Genomic DNA, 17,146 nt, shown 5'->3' on the forward strand with positions numbered 1-17,146 from the left:
AGTCTTAGCATCATCATAGCTGCAGCTCCCACTGCTAACTGCCTCCATTCCTGGTATTCCCACTTTCCAATTCCCAAGAAATCTGCAGCAATGTGCTATCAAGGCATTTTCTGGAGATAGGAAGGAAGGCAGTTAGTTGCACATTCTCATTTGGAGGACAGCTTGCTAATTTTAGATTTTTAACTTTCCCCCTTTGCTGAAGCAAAGCAAGATCAGCACCAGTTAAGAGTTATTTTTATCTACGGATGCATCCCTGTTTTATGCAGGTCTAGTTGAAATCAGCCTTGACCCGTAACATGGAGTTCTGGCCAAGGAAGAGATAAACAGTTGAGTATTAAAAAAAAAATGTCATCAGTGTGTCCCAGGACCTTTAACTCTCTGCTAATATAATAAACTCTTTAGGAATTTCCTTTTCATTTTAAGATCAAACAGAAGCTTTGTTTAAGATCAAACGAAGTCGGTTTCTTCGTGCCCTAAAATAAGGATAGAGTTGGATTTTAACTGGACTTTACATTCAAAGGGCAACATAATTAATTACATTATGTAATTAATTCAGATATCCAAAGTAATTGTGGAAATTAAGAATAAACTTAAATGTTTTCTAGTATCATGGCTTTATATGGTTTAGCCAGCTGTGTGTGTGTGTGTGTGTGTGTGTGTGTGTGTGTGTGTGTGTGTCTTTGTGTGTATGTGTGTGAGAGAGAGAGAGAGAGAGAGATACTAGCATGTTTCTTTACCTCTGCATTTTAGTTTCCTCTCCTATGTAATGGAAGCTCCCCCTTAGGGCTGTGTATAGATGAAATGAGATCAGGTGTATGAGTTACAGAAAGTCACTACTGATTCCCTAGTTTGATGCAATTATGGTAACCCAAATAAGAGGAACTGACATTTCCCAACAACCAAATATATACCAGGAAGATAAAAAATGACCCAGGGATATTACAGGGATTTCTAGGGGTTACTGATTATAAATTATAAATCATTACACACTTCTCCTAGACTCCTAGACTGTCCCTCAGGGGTCAATGAGACTGGGGGTTGAGGCTACCCTCTATGTCTCAGCAACATGCTGAGCTGAAAAGCTTCGTGGGGTTAGCCTGGAAATTCAAACACCTTCTATAATTTTATCACTATACAAAAAGGTGAAATGAGTTTCAAGCAAGTTACTAGTCCCCCCAACTTTGTTTAACAACAACAAATCTGTAAGTGGGGGTGACCTGAATTTAGACATTTGATTGTTTTCTCCCAGGTGGTTTTTGATTGTCACAACTAGGGACACAACTCGGGGTGGGTGCTACTGGCATCTAGTGGGTAGAGACCAGAGATGCTGCCCAGCATCTGCAATGCACAAAACAGCCCTCATAACATAGAATTCCAAGCTCAAAATGTCAGTAGTGCCAAGGCTGAGAAATTCTGGTCTGTGATATTAATACATTTGGATATAAATTAAATGTTTACAAAATTTGGATGATTTTATCATCTTTCACATGCTAATATCATGGCCATCGTTCCATATCCATAAATATTCAATATGTCTGTCTTGCAGCTATTAATGGATGCACAATATTCCATTGTCCATAAATGGTGGAATATGTCATATGTATTCTATTGAGCTACCCTTCATTGTCGAACATTTAGGTCATTTTCTCTTTGTTGTTTGAGGCAATACGATTACGAATATTTTTAACCTACATCGTTGTGCATTGGTCCCATTATTTTCTTAGGATGAGTCAAAATATGGGATTATTCAGTCAAAAGGAATAGGAAGCTGGCATCAGCTTACACTCACACCAGCAGGACTCAAGCATGCCTACTTGCCTACAACATCGTTGGCACTGGGCTTTCCCATTTTTAAAAAATTCTGTGTTTTTGTGGTGCCTAGGTCTGGCCAGACTCAGTGTTCTGGGGTGGTCTGGCTAGGATGGGTTGAGGTCCTGGGACTGCCTCTGTTGAGAACATTGGGTGTCTGTTAGGACAGAATTATCACTATATCTACTGTCACCAGGGGTTCTCATTATCTCATTTACTGCAGGATCCAGACATATCAGTCAGGCTGCAGCTAAAGTCGACGTTGAATTTGATTATGACGGGCCTCTGATGAAGACAGAAGTCCCAGGGCCTAGATCTCAGGTGAGTTGAGCACACCTGAATGAGGCTTTTGGAAAAGAGCAGAATGAGTCAATGAAGCAAGAACACAGCTGAGCTTAGGAACTGTATTCTTAGCTGCTTTCAGAGATTTGACGAAACAAAGATCTGGGACATTAAGCAAGGGCATTCTATCACAAGAAGTCAAAGAAGGCTTCTCGGTGGAGCTGAATTAGTATCTGCTGCTGCAGTAATGCTGCATGACAACCACAAAATCTCAGTAGCATACAGATTGCTCATGTAACTGGGGTTAACTGGGAGGTGGCTAGGCAACTCTGTCAGGCCCATCTACATGCCTGGGGAATGACTGGCCATCAGCTGGTCTAGGCTAGGCTTGACTTGGTCACTGCAGTGACTTGGCTTTGCTCCATGTGTCCTTCATTCTCTAGCAAGCTGGGCTGGGCTAGTTCTCATGGTGATGGTAGAGGAGAGCATGCTATAGGTCTCTTGAAGCCCAAGCCCCACATTGGCCCACCATTCACCCTGTTCTGTTGGCCAAAGCAAGTCAAGGGCTGGTGCAGAACATTCTACCAACAGTGGAAGAATGTGGCAATTCTATATGGCACAGGGCATGGATAGCAAATGATCTTGAGCCTGATCTTGAAGGACAAAGAGAAGGAACCTGCCAAAGGAGTACATTCTGCTCTAGGCAAGGGAAATGATATTTGGAGAGGCATGCATGGTGACAGTACATGGCCTATGAGAGACATTAGAGAGCTCTGAATCCCTGGAGTAAATGTCAGTGTGTGATGGAAGAGACACAAGTTGAGTTTTGAGGGAGACTGGAGATTCTACTCAAAGATGCTATAAAATCTGCATATAGCACATTTTGGAAGGCTGACTAATCTTGAGTATGTGAGTGATATGTAATACTCTTTCTAATGTTTGCACCTAAAAAATAACAGTGTAAACATTTTTAGTGTCAAAATATACCCCTTTTGTCATTGCAACTATTTATAAATCCAGAAATTTTTGTACTAATAAATGATTATAGTTATTATGGAGAGTGTCTGCTAACAAAAGGAGAGACTTTTTAATACATATGTCTATTAGGAAGCAGTGGATTTTAATTTAATAGTAGTGACATATTTGAAATAATTTTTTATTTTTTGTCATTAATATTTCTGTTTTTGATGTAGACATATATAACTTTATAACACTAATTGCCAAAGTTTATGTTCAATCATTTTTAGAGATTAAATCATCATAATATTAAAGCAACTGGTGTATAGCTCCCAGTTTCTATACAGAATTGCTCAGTGGTTTATGGAGTATTCAGATTATAATTGTAAATGGGTGTTGGTGTGCAAATTTATATTTTCAGTTGATTTTATTTTTCTAACATGTTATTAAAGTCTTTCTTTTCCTAAATAAAAAGAAAACCCATGTTTTACAGACACTAGGTAAACACCTTCCGTTTAACCTTCTTTGTTAAATATTTTAGTTAAATATTTTATTTGATTATCTTCCAAGTGTCTAAATCTCCCGTCTCTCTGTTGTAATTTAACCGTCAAAAGTAGTTCCCCACCAACTATGTATATTAAGCAATTTTAAAATATTGATAATATTGTTGACTAAGTAACTATTAAGATATTGGCATAAAGAGGAAAGGAGCCCCAAGCCTTGGGAAGACACAAAAGATTGTAATCTACTTTGGAAACATGTGTCCTTGCTATAATGCTTTTGCTTTTCTTGCCCACAGGAGTTAATGAAACAGCTGAATATAATTCAGGTGAGTGGGGATGAGGTAGCATTCCTTCCTTTGCTTCTCTATTACAGGTTAGCTGAGGGACACAGGTGCTTTCCTTGTGCTGGCTCTTTTCAAAAAAAAAAAAATGCAGCTGACTTTTACTCTGAACCTTTTTTTCTAATTTTTCTTGTGATTTCTTCTTTGACTCATTGGTTCTTTACATGTGGTTTATTTTTCACATTTTGGTGAACTCATGTTTTGTTTTCTATTACTGATTTCCAATTTCTGCATTGTGGTTAAAAATATATTTTGTGCGATTTCAACCCTCTTAAATGTACCGAGTCTTTTTATGGCCTAGCATATGGTCTGTCCTGGAAAACGCTCCATGTGTACCTGAGAAGAGTATGTCCCTTCCTGTTGTTGGGTGGGGTGTTCTATAGATGCTTGTGAGATCTATTGGTTGAAGCATTGTTCAAGTCTATTTCCTTTTAATCTTCTGCCTAGTCTATCCATTATTGAAGGCCATGTATTGAAATCTCCAATACATAGAGAACTTTCCCGGAGAACTATTTTTTCCCTTCAATTCTGTCAGTTTTTGCTGCATATATTTTGGAGCTCAGTTAGGAGCTGCTTCTATATTTATAATTGTTATATCTTCATAGTAGACTGACCCTTTGTCATCATAAAATGCCTCTCTTTTAGTAACATTTTTTTTTGTTTTACATACGATTTTGTCTGACATTAGTATAAATCATTCCAATTTTCTTATGATTACTGTGAGAATCACATATTTTTTTCATCCTTTCAAACTCTTTGTTATTCTTGAAACGAAAGTATGTCACATGTCAACAGCTTATAGTTGAATATTTTTAATGGAGCCTGACAGTTTCTGACTTTTGATTAAATTGTTTAATCCAGCCACAGTTAATGTTATCATTGATAGAGCTGTATTTACATCTTCCATTTTACATTTTTTCTCTTTGTCTCATATCCTTTTTGTTCCTCTGTTCCTCTTTTTACTTCTACTTTTTTTTTGCATTAAGTGAGCAACTTTTAGTGTAACATTATTATTTCTTTCCTAATTATTATTTTTTCTTTTAGTTTTCTTAGTGGGTGCTCTAAGGCTTACCATATACATCTTATAAGAATCATCTTCAGAGTTATATATCAACCTTTTTGTTGTGATATAGAAAACACATATAGAAAACTTCATATAATACAAATCCATAGCTTAATAAACGATTACAAAGCAAACCACCTGTGTAATAACCCCCAGGGCAAGAAATGTGACATTACCAGGACCCACAGAGACCTTCCATGTGTCCATAGAATGGTCAGGTCATGGGTTTTTTCACTAACTCAAGCTTAATCCTAAAGACTGAGAATCTAGGGAGTTGCAGTGAGCCTGACTCAGTCTGTTTTTCCCCCCAAGAATGCAGAGGCTGTGCATTTCTTCTGCAATTATGAAGAGAGCCGAGGCAACTACTTAGTCGATGTGGATGGCAACCGAATGTTGGATCTTTATTCCCAGATCTCCTCTGTCCCCATAGGTAAGAGCTGGAGAATCAGTCCTTGAATGTATCTACCTCTCTTTTAGTTGTGGCCCCCTGGACTTAAGTCGCCTCCAGCAGGCACATCCCTTCATGTTACCAGACACTTCCCTCAAGGGCAGGAAAAAGGAACAGGGTGTATTACTAGGGACTTTTCATGTCTTCTCTCATTTGCTCCTCCCCAGAAACCTACATGGTAAGTATGCATTAGCTGTCCGTTTTGTAGGTAGAGAAGGTGAATATTAGCAGCTTACAGAGGAAGTTCAGCCAGGATGCGAACCCAGGTCTGTGTGACCACGGAGTTTGACATGCACTGTCTTCAACTGGGTTTCCTAGAAGAAGAGCCCACAGCATGGATTCTGTGCACATGGTTTATTACAGGAGAGCTCTGGGCAGAAAGTGGAGGGATGAAAATGGCATAGGGCAGGGGGCAAAGTTCAGAGGGAGGAGCTGTCAACCAGAGACCAACCACTACCTGCTTCCCAGGGGGGCCCTTGAGCATGTATTGCGCCCCAGAGTTGATCCCAGCCTGGGGCAAAGAGACTTGCCTTTTTCTACCCCTGTGCCAGTCAGTCATTGTCTGTCAGCTGCCGGGAGGGAGGACATGTCATCTCTGGAGTAAAGTGGCTTCCATTCACCAAGGGCAATTTTCCAGAGGAAGAGGCAGCTGGAGCCATTATCAGCCACATGCACAGCAGCTGGGCGAGGGGTGTCCTGAGCTGTAAAGGTGCCCTAGTGGGACACCAACAGCATCTGCCTCACAAGGCTCACCTTCTGGTCACAGAGAGCATGACTTGCTGCTGTAGGAAGGCACACAGATGACAGGATGGACAGGGCTGATTTGAACATGCAGCAGCTGATCTTTACACTTTGGATGGTTGATGTTTCTTTGGTCTGTGGATTCCCCTTGGATTCACTGGTCTGTAGGCTGAGTGTCCGGTGAAGCCTGTCCCTTCGTGGATGATGCTGGGCTGTCCTAGCTCCCCATCAGCAGCTCTGCACCCCTAGCAGCCTCAAACCCCGAATTAGGTCTCCACTCCTCCTCGGCTCTCCCCCATCACAGTCCCTTGAACCTGTTTATTTCCCATTAAGATGCAATTAGACAGTAAGTGGGTGGCTCATTCTTTTTGGAAAGTCCCATTGTTCAGAGATGCCTTGGCCTTTGGAGGCGTTTTGGATGCTAAAATTTATAACCCCAATCTCCATTTTGTATCCAAGTGAAATGGATTAGATCTCGAGTTGCCATGGGTTTGGATCTTGGCTCCACCATATATTAGCTGTGGGACTGTGGGCAATGTCTTCCCAGCTGACTCCTCCATCCTCCCCCTCACCCCCAGGGCTCCCTCAGTTGCAGTCCCGTCAGCCAGTGTATCTGTTGAGGGTGTGGGGTTCAGGCCGAAAGTACTTGTTAAAAGACTACAGGTTCTAAGTTTCTCTCTCTGACCATTTTGTCTCCCGTTTCTGTGTTCTTTGACATGATTTTTTTAAACTAATAATCACTGAGAATTTGCTGTATGCCTGGAATATTATAAGCACTTTACATGTTATCCCATTAAATCCCTAAACAGTCCTATAATGCGTCAAGTCCTTTAACATCACATCCAGTTTACTGAGGGGAAGCCAGTTTTCGAGAAAGTGCAGGGTTTGCCCAGAGTGTCCAGGAAGCCAAAGGATTTGAAACAGTGCCTCTGTGCTTCTTAGCTTCCTCCTGTGACTGCAACCTCCCAGAGAGCCACCCCTGCCCAGCCCTGCCCTGACCTGCTGTGGAGGGCAGTCCACAGTTTTGAAAGCCCAGAGGTAGGACTACCCTGATCAGAGGGACCAGCTCTACTTTCATCTGTCCTGAAGACAATAGACAAGCTGAATCTGTGGCTTAATGAGATTTCCCTGAACCTTCTTATCTACTGAGGCAGAAAAGTCAGGCAGCATGATAGAGAGCCAGAGCCAAAAGACCTCTAGCCAGAAAACAGTTGGAAAAGCCCTGCAGAGGAATGCTTCCTTTAGCAACAAGTGCTTTCCAGCCTTGGGCCCAGCTTACCTTGGATTGGCATGGGGAGGGGTGGGGACAGTAGAGAAGGACTGTCATCAACCTTCTCCCCTTGGTCCACAAGCTTTTCACATCTGTTCACTCTTGATTCCATGGAGAAGTTCTCCCATAGCTGATGCTGAGTCTTTTATACCTGTCTAAACTTGCTAATCTCTTATTCTGGAGGCACCAGGCCCCAAGCTCAGAGCCTTGGGCAGGCCCTCACCATAGTGTTATAAAGTCATCTTGCTTTCAAAGTAAATTTATTTAAGTTAAAAATTGAATTGATTGGAAGAAAATAAGTACAAGGTACGTGATACTTAATGGAGGTGTAGGCAGATACACTTTGCCTCCTCACACAACCAAAAGAAAGACAACAACAAATTTAAAAACAAAAAATAACCAGAACTGGCAGAAAATCAAACTGAATGGAAGTCCAATAACCAAGGAGTTAAAGAAGAAACATTCATCCAGACCGACAGAAGGGGCGGAAATGTGCAGACGGGCTGGAGAGGACGCCCGACAAGGTGGTGGCTGGAGGACTGGCGGGGGTGGGGGGGTGAGGCAGCAACTGGTAGACCGGGGACCCCACATTTGCATGCAGATAAGCCAGGAGGAACGACTGGGGAGCGAGACAGACCGTGCAACCCAGGGTTCCAGTGTTGGAAAAGAAAGCCTCAGAACCTCTGGCTATAAAAAACCTGTGGGGGATACGGCAGTGGGAGAAACTCCCAGCCTCATAGGAGAGTCCGTTGGAGAGGCCCACGGGGTCCTAAAACATACACAAACCCACCCATCCAGGAATCAGCACCAGAAAGGCCCAATTTGTTTGCGGGTAACAGGGGAAGTGACTGAAAGCCTGCCGAGAGCCGAGCAAGTGGCCTATTCCCTCTCAGACCGCCCCCTCCAAGGATAGCAGCACAACGCAGTCACCTGGGTTGTTCCACCCTGGCAAATAACTAAGGCTGCACCCCTTACAACCTAGCAGGTGCTCTGAGACAAAGAAATCTGGCCCGAATGAAAGAACAGATCAAAGCTCCAAAAACAGAACTAAGCGATGAAGAGATAGCCAGCCTATCAGACGCATAGTTCAAAACATTCGTAATCAGGATGCTCACAGAAATGGTTGAGAATGGTTGCAAAATGGAGGAAAAAGTGAAGGCTATGCAAAGTGAAATAAAAGAAAGTATACAGGGAGCCAACAGTGAAGGGAAGGAAACCAGGACTCAAATCAACAATTTGGAGCAGAAGGAAGAGAGAAACATTTGACCAGAACAGAATGAAGAAACAAGAATTCAAAATGAAGAGAGGATTAGGAACCTCTGGGATAACTTTAAATGTTCCAATATCCGAATCATAGGGGTGCCAGAAGGAGAAGAGGAAGAGCAAGAAATTGAAAACTTATTTGAAAAAATAATGAAGGAGAACTTCCCCAATCTGGCCAAGGAAATAGACTTCCAGGAGATCCAGGAAGCTCTGAGAGTCCCAAAGAAATTGGACCCAAGGAAGCACACACCAACACACATCATAATTACATTACCCAGGATTAAAGAGAAGGAGAGAATCTTAAAAGCACCAAGAGAAAAGGAGAGAGTTACCTACAAAGGAGTTCCCATAAGGCTAACAGCTGATTTCTCAAAAGAAACCTTGCAGGCAAGAAGGGGCTGGCAAGAAGTATTCCAAGTTGAAAGGCAAGGACCTACATCCAAGATTACTCTATCCAGCAAAACTATCATTTAGAACGGAAGGGCAGATAAAGTGCTTCCTAGGTAAGATCAAGTTAAAGGAGTTCATCATCACCAAGCCCTTATTATATGAAATGTTAAAGGGATTTATCTAAGAAAAAGAAGAAGATCAAAAACTATGAACAGTAAAATGACAACAAACTCACAACTATCAACAACTGAACCTGAAAAAAAACAAATAGAGCAGAAACAGAATCACAGAAATAGAGATCAGAGGGGAAGGGGAGAGGGGAAAATGGGGGGAAAAGTACGTGGAATAAGAAGCATAAATAGTAGGTATAAAATAGACAGGGGGAGGTTAAGAACGGTATAGGAAATGGAGAAGCCAAAGAACTCACGTGTACGACCCATGGACACGCACTAAGGGAGCGGGGGATGCTGGTGGGAGGAGGAATGCAGGGCGGGGGGGAATAAAGGGGGGAAATGGGGCAACTATAATAGCATAAATCAATTTTATATATATAAATATAAATGTATAAATATATAAAATCAACTTGAGACTTTAAATATATGTATATTTATATGTATATTTATTTTATATATATTTTACATATACATTAAACTATATATTTACATATATTATGTATAAATATATAAAGACTTGAGAAATAAAGAATGAAAAAAATTGTGATACTTGAAGACTGAGAGTTTTTCTAAGTTCTACTTCCTGCTCCAAGATTCATAGATGAGTCTGTCTTTTCTCACATATGACAGTTCTGGGTTCTTGCCATGTCACTGGATTCTCGGCATTATCCATTCATTCAACTATTGAGCAGAACACTTGCCACTACCTTTAAGAGTCTTACAATCTGGTCTCCTGACCTTGGTGCGTCCTACAAACCTGACCATCCTATAGGAGTTGTTATCAGGATTTGCAATATATATAGTGAACAGAAAGCCCCCTGCACATAGTAAGATAATCAATGGAAGTAAAGGCTTTGAACCCAGGGCATCTGGCTTCAGTGATGTGCAGTCCTGTCTTACATCTCCTTCCTTTTCAATAAAAGCTTCCATTTATTGAATATCTATTATGTGCATGGGCCTTTTTCTTCATTATTGCTAAACCTGGCAACAACTCATCTGCTATTGATGGACTTTAGGTTGCTTTCTAGCCTAAAGATATTGGAGTGGCACAATTAAGATATGTGTACATTGGTCTTTATACACATGTGTAGAATAAATTCATAGAAGAGTAACTGCTGAATGAAAGGGTGTCTTAAACCTTGTCATGGAATGTCAGGCCCAAGCTGCACCATAAATGCAGCAGGACTCTGGGAATAATCAAATGTGTGAAGGCAGAGATAGATATTCTGGTCACAGATTGCAGATGATACCACTCACACCGCTCACTCCACTCTTTTGGTTCCTAAGCAAACATTTATTGCAATTTGACTCGATCAATAGGCGATGGGGGAGAAAGCAAGGACCACATTTGTGATTCATCATGTGGGCCGAGGGAACCACCCCAGCCCTTGAAGAATGCTTTCAACTATATTCACCTCATCTTATGTCTGTCTAGTTCTGTAGGTCTCAAACCTGAATCCCAGAATTACCAAGAGAAGTTGTTGAAGATTCCTGGGCTGTTCCCTGAGAGATTCTGAGTCAGGGGATATGGGTGAGCCCAGGAATGGGTCTTTTGTCTGCAAAGGATAAAAAGACCCCTTGGCATAAGAAAAGATTGGAAAGGAGGGGAGAAGCAGGCAATGGGGGAGAAGCACAGGGACCCTCAGATGTGATGTTGGTCTCTAACCATATCGCCCCTCCCCAGGTTACAGCCATCCTGCACTAATGAAACTCGTCCAACAGCCTCAAAATGCGGTAAGTCCCTGGGTTATACAGAGTAAAGCCAAATGTGTGCATGGTAATTCAGAGGCTCATTGGGGCATCTTTGGAAATGGTCCCTTCATTCATTGCATAAATACCTATTGAGCACATACTACGCTCTAGTCACTCGGAATACCTTGGTGAGCAAAAACACAGCACCCACTCCCATGGAGGCACTCGATTAAGTTAATTCTCTACACATAAGCAGAGAATCCCAACCATAGGAAGTGCTACGGAGTGAGGTAAGCAGTGCTGTGTGGGCATAAAACGATGATAATAATGACAAAAAATAATTAAATGCATCATACATATAGTAACCCCCCTTAGCCGCAGTTCCACTTTTTACAGTTTCAGTTACCCATGGTCATCCGTGGTCCAAAAATATTAAGTGGAAAATTCCAGAAACAAACAATACATAAGTTTTAAATTTTGCACCGTTCTGAGTAGTGTGCTGAAGTCTCCTGCTGGGACATGGATTGAGCCAAGTGCTCTGCTTAGGGTCTTAGAAAGCTGACATCATCTCTTAGCTGGAGGCTATGGGGAAGAATATACCTTGGGGCTTGTTCAGGTTGTTAGCAGAATTCACTTCATTGCCACAGTTTCCCCATGATCCCACCATCTTCCTGGTCCAAACCTTTGCTGTCTTCCACCACTGTTTCTGCTCTTAGCAAAGGGCTCATGTGGTTATACTAGGCCCATCCAAAAGATCCAGAGTAATCTCCCTATCTGAGCCAATTGGGAGCCTTAATTACACCTGCAAAGTCCTTCTTGCCCTATAATATATTCATGGTCCCAGGGTTTGGCATCTTCTTGGGAGCCAGATTGTGTGGGTAACACACCTATACAATATGGTATACATGTGTATAATATGGTATATCAGGTATGGCATATGCTATAGTCATACTATATAGCCATCTGTGCTCTCTATGTCACAGAGTAGGATTTTTTCACCTCCAGTGAGAATTCATGAATTACAGGTGGTCCCCACAACATGCCCTCACCTCGTTACTGTTCCCCCAGACCACTTCTCTTATTCTAACAGCATAGGTGCGTTCCTTCCATTCTTTCCTGCCACATAAATGGAATCACACACAGTGTGTACTCTTCGTCATGCCTGGCTTATTCACTCAAAATCTGTGTGTGCAATTCATCCTTGTCGTGCCGAGCCACACACCATCTATTTCCCTGGCTACAGAGCCTTCCAGTGAGTGAGCACACTGCAACTAATGTGTTCATCCCCCTGTTCATGGGCATTTGGGTCGTTCCTCCAAAAGCCATTGCCGTGAGCATTGGAGTGTATATCTTCCAGTGACCACAGCCATGGTCTCCAGGGGATACAAGGGAAGGAGTGGAGCTGCAGGCCATCACAGAGTGCAGTTTTCCAAACCGGTTGTCAATTTCCACCGCACCCCCCAGCAGTGGGGTGAGTTATGGTGCCTCCACATCCTCACCAACACCGAGTGTCAATGGTGAGGGTGGAGAGTGGGGGGTGCTTTCCTTTTACTCGGAGAGTGATAAAGGCATTCACGCATGACAAGGAATGTGAGTCCCGTCAAAAATCTAAGAAAGGCAGAGGAGGGTGGAGAGCTCAACTCTATTAGGAACTGACTCCAGGCCTTAAACTTTTTCCCCTTTTAACCAGCACAGTGGGAGATAATAGAAAAGAAAGACATTTCCTTCTTTACAAAGAGGTGTGCCCTGCCTGGGAGGGACTTGGGGACATTTCTCCCCTCCGATTAGTCGATTAGTCAACAAGTTCAAGGGCTGCAGTAGAGGACTCCTGAGGGTATCTCGGGTGTGCAGGCTCGGAGGGTGTGTTTACATTCAAAGCCCAACTTTGTTTTGAAACATTGTGCAGATCCCAGATGCCTCAGCAGTTGGTGCTGGAAAAAATGTGTCAACAAACATGTCACACACATTTGCAGTGTCAGCTGCCTCGGAGGCAGAATCATCCCCAACGACACGTGACTTCAAGGCCCAGGGATTCTGATTTTGGGGGATGCCCTGCCTCCACTTGTCCCTGCCAAGAACCTGGATGCCACACTTACCACTTACCTCCTCACCTCTCCCCTCTCAGCCAGTCAGAACCCGCCGTAGCTCTGCATCTTCCACTTATGGATTCTTTTCCTCTCCAACTGTTTCTCCCTCCATGTCTATTTGCATCTCCTCCAAACCATCACCTAAACTACCCTGTGCATGGAACCCTTTCCAGGTAACCACTGACTTTGGACACATCCCACGTTAAGTACAAAGCCCTTTGTGATCTGCCTCCCACTTCTTCAGCCTCATTTCTTGACATTTGTTTATTTACCAACTATTGATTGAATACCTACTATGTGCTGGACGCTGTCCTGGTGCTGGTATTGGCTGGTGAAGTTACAGTCTAGATTATAGTCTAGAACAGTCTAGATTACAGCCTGGATCACAATGTTGACCTTGTTCTGCAGACGACTGGTTTTGGGCAGGGTGACTGTCACAGTCCTAGAGAAATGGCATCTGCCTGCTATAAGCTCAGCAGGGACACCCAGGGCATCGGGCTGGGGGACCACTGGTTGACATCCAGTGTCTTCCAAATTCTTGGCTGGGGAAGAGCTCAGGTGGTGGTTATGGTATTTTACCTGTCCTGGCAGATTCCTGCCAAGTCATTGAAGTCCTCAGGAAGGACTTTATCTACTCTTTGTACCCCAGTCAAAGCAGCCTGAAAATCCCGCATCATTATTTTAGGCGGGTGGAAAAAATGAAGCCATGTCTTCTGGATCTATTATCTGGGTTCCAGTTACAATTTCTTCCATTGCCCAGGCCACCTCATTACAACGCCCACAAGTTATGCAGTGATTATTGGGCACTACATGTGCACCTTCACACTAATGAATGACGGGTGCAGTCTGACATCCTGTTGTCCATGGCAGCTGGTGTGGGCACAGGACAGCCGGGCAGGTCAGGTAAGACATGTGCCATCCCTGCGACCTCCAGGCCTTTCTACCTATGTGACTCTGCCCTTCAAGACTGAGCTCCTGCCTCATCTGAGTGCTATGCCATCTCAGTGGCTCCTCACACACACCCAGGGAGAGGTCCCTGTTCTGGTAGATGAAGACCCTGAAGTCCAGAGAGTTTAAGTAACTCACCCTAGGTTGTACAGCCACTTAAACCAAAGCCCATTCTCTTCACACTGCACTTTAGGGCTGCTGAGTCTGACAGCAAGGGTTCTAGAAACCTGTCCTCATTTGATTCTGCTACCCAATGTCCCAGATATCTTTTATTCTTAATGTCATGCTTTACTAAACAAGAACATCACCCACACATCTTCCCGGGGCCCACACAGGCAGTCAAGCTGCCAGCCAGCCTGGCCTTCCCCAGTGTGAGCCTCTTTCACCTCTGCCAATGATGGCAGTTCGGCTCTACCTTTATCTCATAATGGGCTTGATTTCTCAGGAGCCCCACTCAGAGCAGAGCCAAAAGAAATACCCTCTGAAGCCCTTACAGGCCAGCCAAGGTCCCTGGGTTGCACCAAGCAAACTCATATTCATCCTTAACATTATCAGGCATAGGCTGCCTGCAGTGTCTGGCAAAGGATAGAATCTGAAGTCAGCAAACCTGGGTTGGAGTTGTGGTTCTGCCCCTTCCTGGCAGTGTGACTTGGGGCAAGTTGCTTGACCTCTCTGGTTCTCAGTTTCCCCAGCTCTACAATGAGACGTGTTCACTTCACCCACCACTTAATCCTAGTCTGGAGTGTGAATTTGCCACAATGTCTAGCATTCAGAGCCAAATTCCCCAGCAACCGGAAGGTTGAGTTCTGGGGGAATCCCTCTCCTCCTGTGCGGTGATGCCACTATTTGGATTTACATTGAGTTAATTGCACCAGCTGTGTCCAAGAGAGGTACCCAAGAAGTCCCCACATTCCAGGTTCAGTGAATCCTCCCTCTTTTTTAAATATTTTAAAATTTTTTTTAAATATTTTAAAAATTAAATATTTTTATTTTAGACTCATTCTGATTTACAAACAAGTCGTAAAGACAGTTTCCATCTACCTTTCACTCAGTTCCCCCCAATGTTAACACCTCATCTCTCCATGGTACCCTCACAAAAACTAAGAAATTAACCTTGGAACCTTGGTGTATTACATACCACAGACTCTATGCAGATTTTCCCAGTTTTTCCACTAATGTCTATTTTTCTGTTCCAGTCTAGGATGCCACATTGCATTTAATATAATCCCTTTTTGTAACCCAAACCCAGTTCCGGGGGATCTCACTGTTCATCTGCTGTTCAGCCCCTCCCAGACTCTTCCCAGTCCTGCCAGGGGGACTGGCTGGACTTCGAGGGATGGGATGGCTCTGCTCTTACTCCATCTGCATTTCCACCTGTCTTTTCTATAATAGTGGGCACCTGCCCTTATACATTTGTCACAACCCATAAAATGCATCACACCAAGCATGAACCCTGATGTAAAACTGTAAAACTTTTTAAATACCATTTTACTAGCCACAGAACATCACCATGAATTACAGTGACTTAGTTTACATAACCTACTGTTGACATGTAGAGCATTTCTCCTTTTTGTTGTTATAAATAATGCTACATGAATAAATAAATATATAGCCTTTGTCCACCTCTGAAATTGTATCTTTAGAGGAGACCTAGAAATGAGATCCCCGGATCAGAGTGCAAAACATTGTAAGGTTTTTAACACACATTAACGTGTCTTGCGATTGACACTTCTGCCCTGATCAGTGCCCTTCCAGAACCGAACATTATCTTTTTCTTCACTTTAGGAAAATATTTGACGCCCAGCTGGTGGGGAGATTTGGGACCATTGGCCCTGTGTGTATACCTAACCCTGTCGCATGAACAGCTAGCAACGATGCCTGTGTTTTGAAGCCAGGAAGGCAGCAGCTGCTTTTGTTCAAGAGTCCAGCTACCATGAGTGTGGGACTGTTCCTCGGCCAGAGATTGTCTTAAGAAAAGTTTGGCTAGCATTTTAAATTTGGCCATTTCCCATTAAAATCTGCGTTTCCCCTTTCTTTTGAAATTTGGAGGCTCTGGTTCCCTCGGCCTGCGTCCCTGCTCTGTAACCACAGGGCAGGGCTGACTGGCCCTCGGACAAACGAGATCTTAGTAACCACCACGCCCTCTTGTTTCCAGAGTATCAAAAGCGAGTCTGTTTAGCATCAGGCTTGCACTGTTAGTTTTCTTGCAGAGGGAAATACTTCTCTGGACCGACATCTATCAGAATTAGGGGGGGAAAAGTCAACAAAGAGAGTCAAACAATTTTTCTAACGTTGCTTTTCTCATACTCAGCCCACCCTGTTTATTTAGTCAGCTCCCTCATCAGGTTGCTCTCCTAAGCCCTGCTCCATTTAGAAATTCAAGAACTGCTGCTGCCTTGGGTGTCTTTTTCCATGCTTATTTAATTAAAGTATAATTTACATGCAGTAAAATCCATTGTCGTAATGTGCAGTTGTGTGAGTTTTGCCAAATGCATAGTCACACACTCACTGTCAGAATCCAGACACATTTGCACACCCATGTTCATAGCAACACTATTTATAAGACCCAAAGAGTGGAATCAACCTAGCGTCCTTTGACAGATGAATGAATAAAAAAGTGGCCTATCTATGCCATGGAATATTATTCAGCCTTAAAAAGGAAGGAAACTCTATCACATGCTACAACATAGATGAACTTGGAGAACATTATGCTAAGGAAATAATGCTAAAGGACATAATGCTAAGTCATGAAAGGACAAGTAATGTATGATTCCACTTACATGTGGTCCCTAGAATAGTCAGAAAGACATAAAGAAATAGCCACAGAGACAGAAAGTGGAATGGTAGTTGCCAAGGGCCTGGGGGAGGGGCAATGGGGAGTTAGTGCCTTACGGGTTAGGGCTTCAGTTTTGCAAGATAAAACAATTGGGGGGGGGGCGGGCGGGGGTGGGGGGGGGCGTTAATGGCTGCATTACAATGTGAATGCGCTTAACACTCCTGAACTATCGCCTGGAGATGGTTAAGGTGGTACATTTTATGTCACATGTGTTTTACCATTTTTTAAAAAATTCAAGACATGGTATAATTCATGGCCGCAAACATTCTCCTGAGCCCATTTGTAGTCAATACCACCCCATCCCCTGGAAACCATGAGCTGTTTTCCGTCCCTATAGTTTCTC

General features: G+C 43.1%; 1 protein-coding gene across 1 annotated transcript in view; it reads left to right on the forward strand.

Moving 5' to 3' along the window:
• The window catches only part of ABAT (4-aminobutyrate aminotransferase), a 46,117-nt gene that overhangs the window by 18,385 nt on the left and 10,586 nt on the right, over positions 1-17,146 (forward strand). The window contains exons 3-6 of the mRNA XM_054589144.1: positions 2,033-2,130; positions 3,848-3,877; positions 5,268-5,385; positions 10,925-10,974. Coding sequence (XP_054445119.1) covers positions 2,033-2,130; positions 3,848-3,877; positions 5,268-5,385; positions 10,925-10,974 — 296 coding nt within the window. The remainder of the gene's footprint in view (positions 1-2,032; positions 2,131-3,847; positions 3,878-5,267; positions 5,386-10,924; positions 10,975-17,146) is intronic.

Source organism: Pteronotus mesoamericanus, unplaced genomic scaffold, assembly GCF_021234165.1.
Source record: "Pteronotus mesoamericanus isolate MK-2021 breed Mesoamerican mustached bat unplaced genomic scaffold, CSHL_Meso_final scaffold_167, whole genome shotgun sequence".
NCBI classification, from domain to species: Eukaryota; Metazoa; Chordata; class Mammalia; order Chiroptera; family Mormoopidae; genus Pteronotus; species Pteronotus mesoamericanus.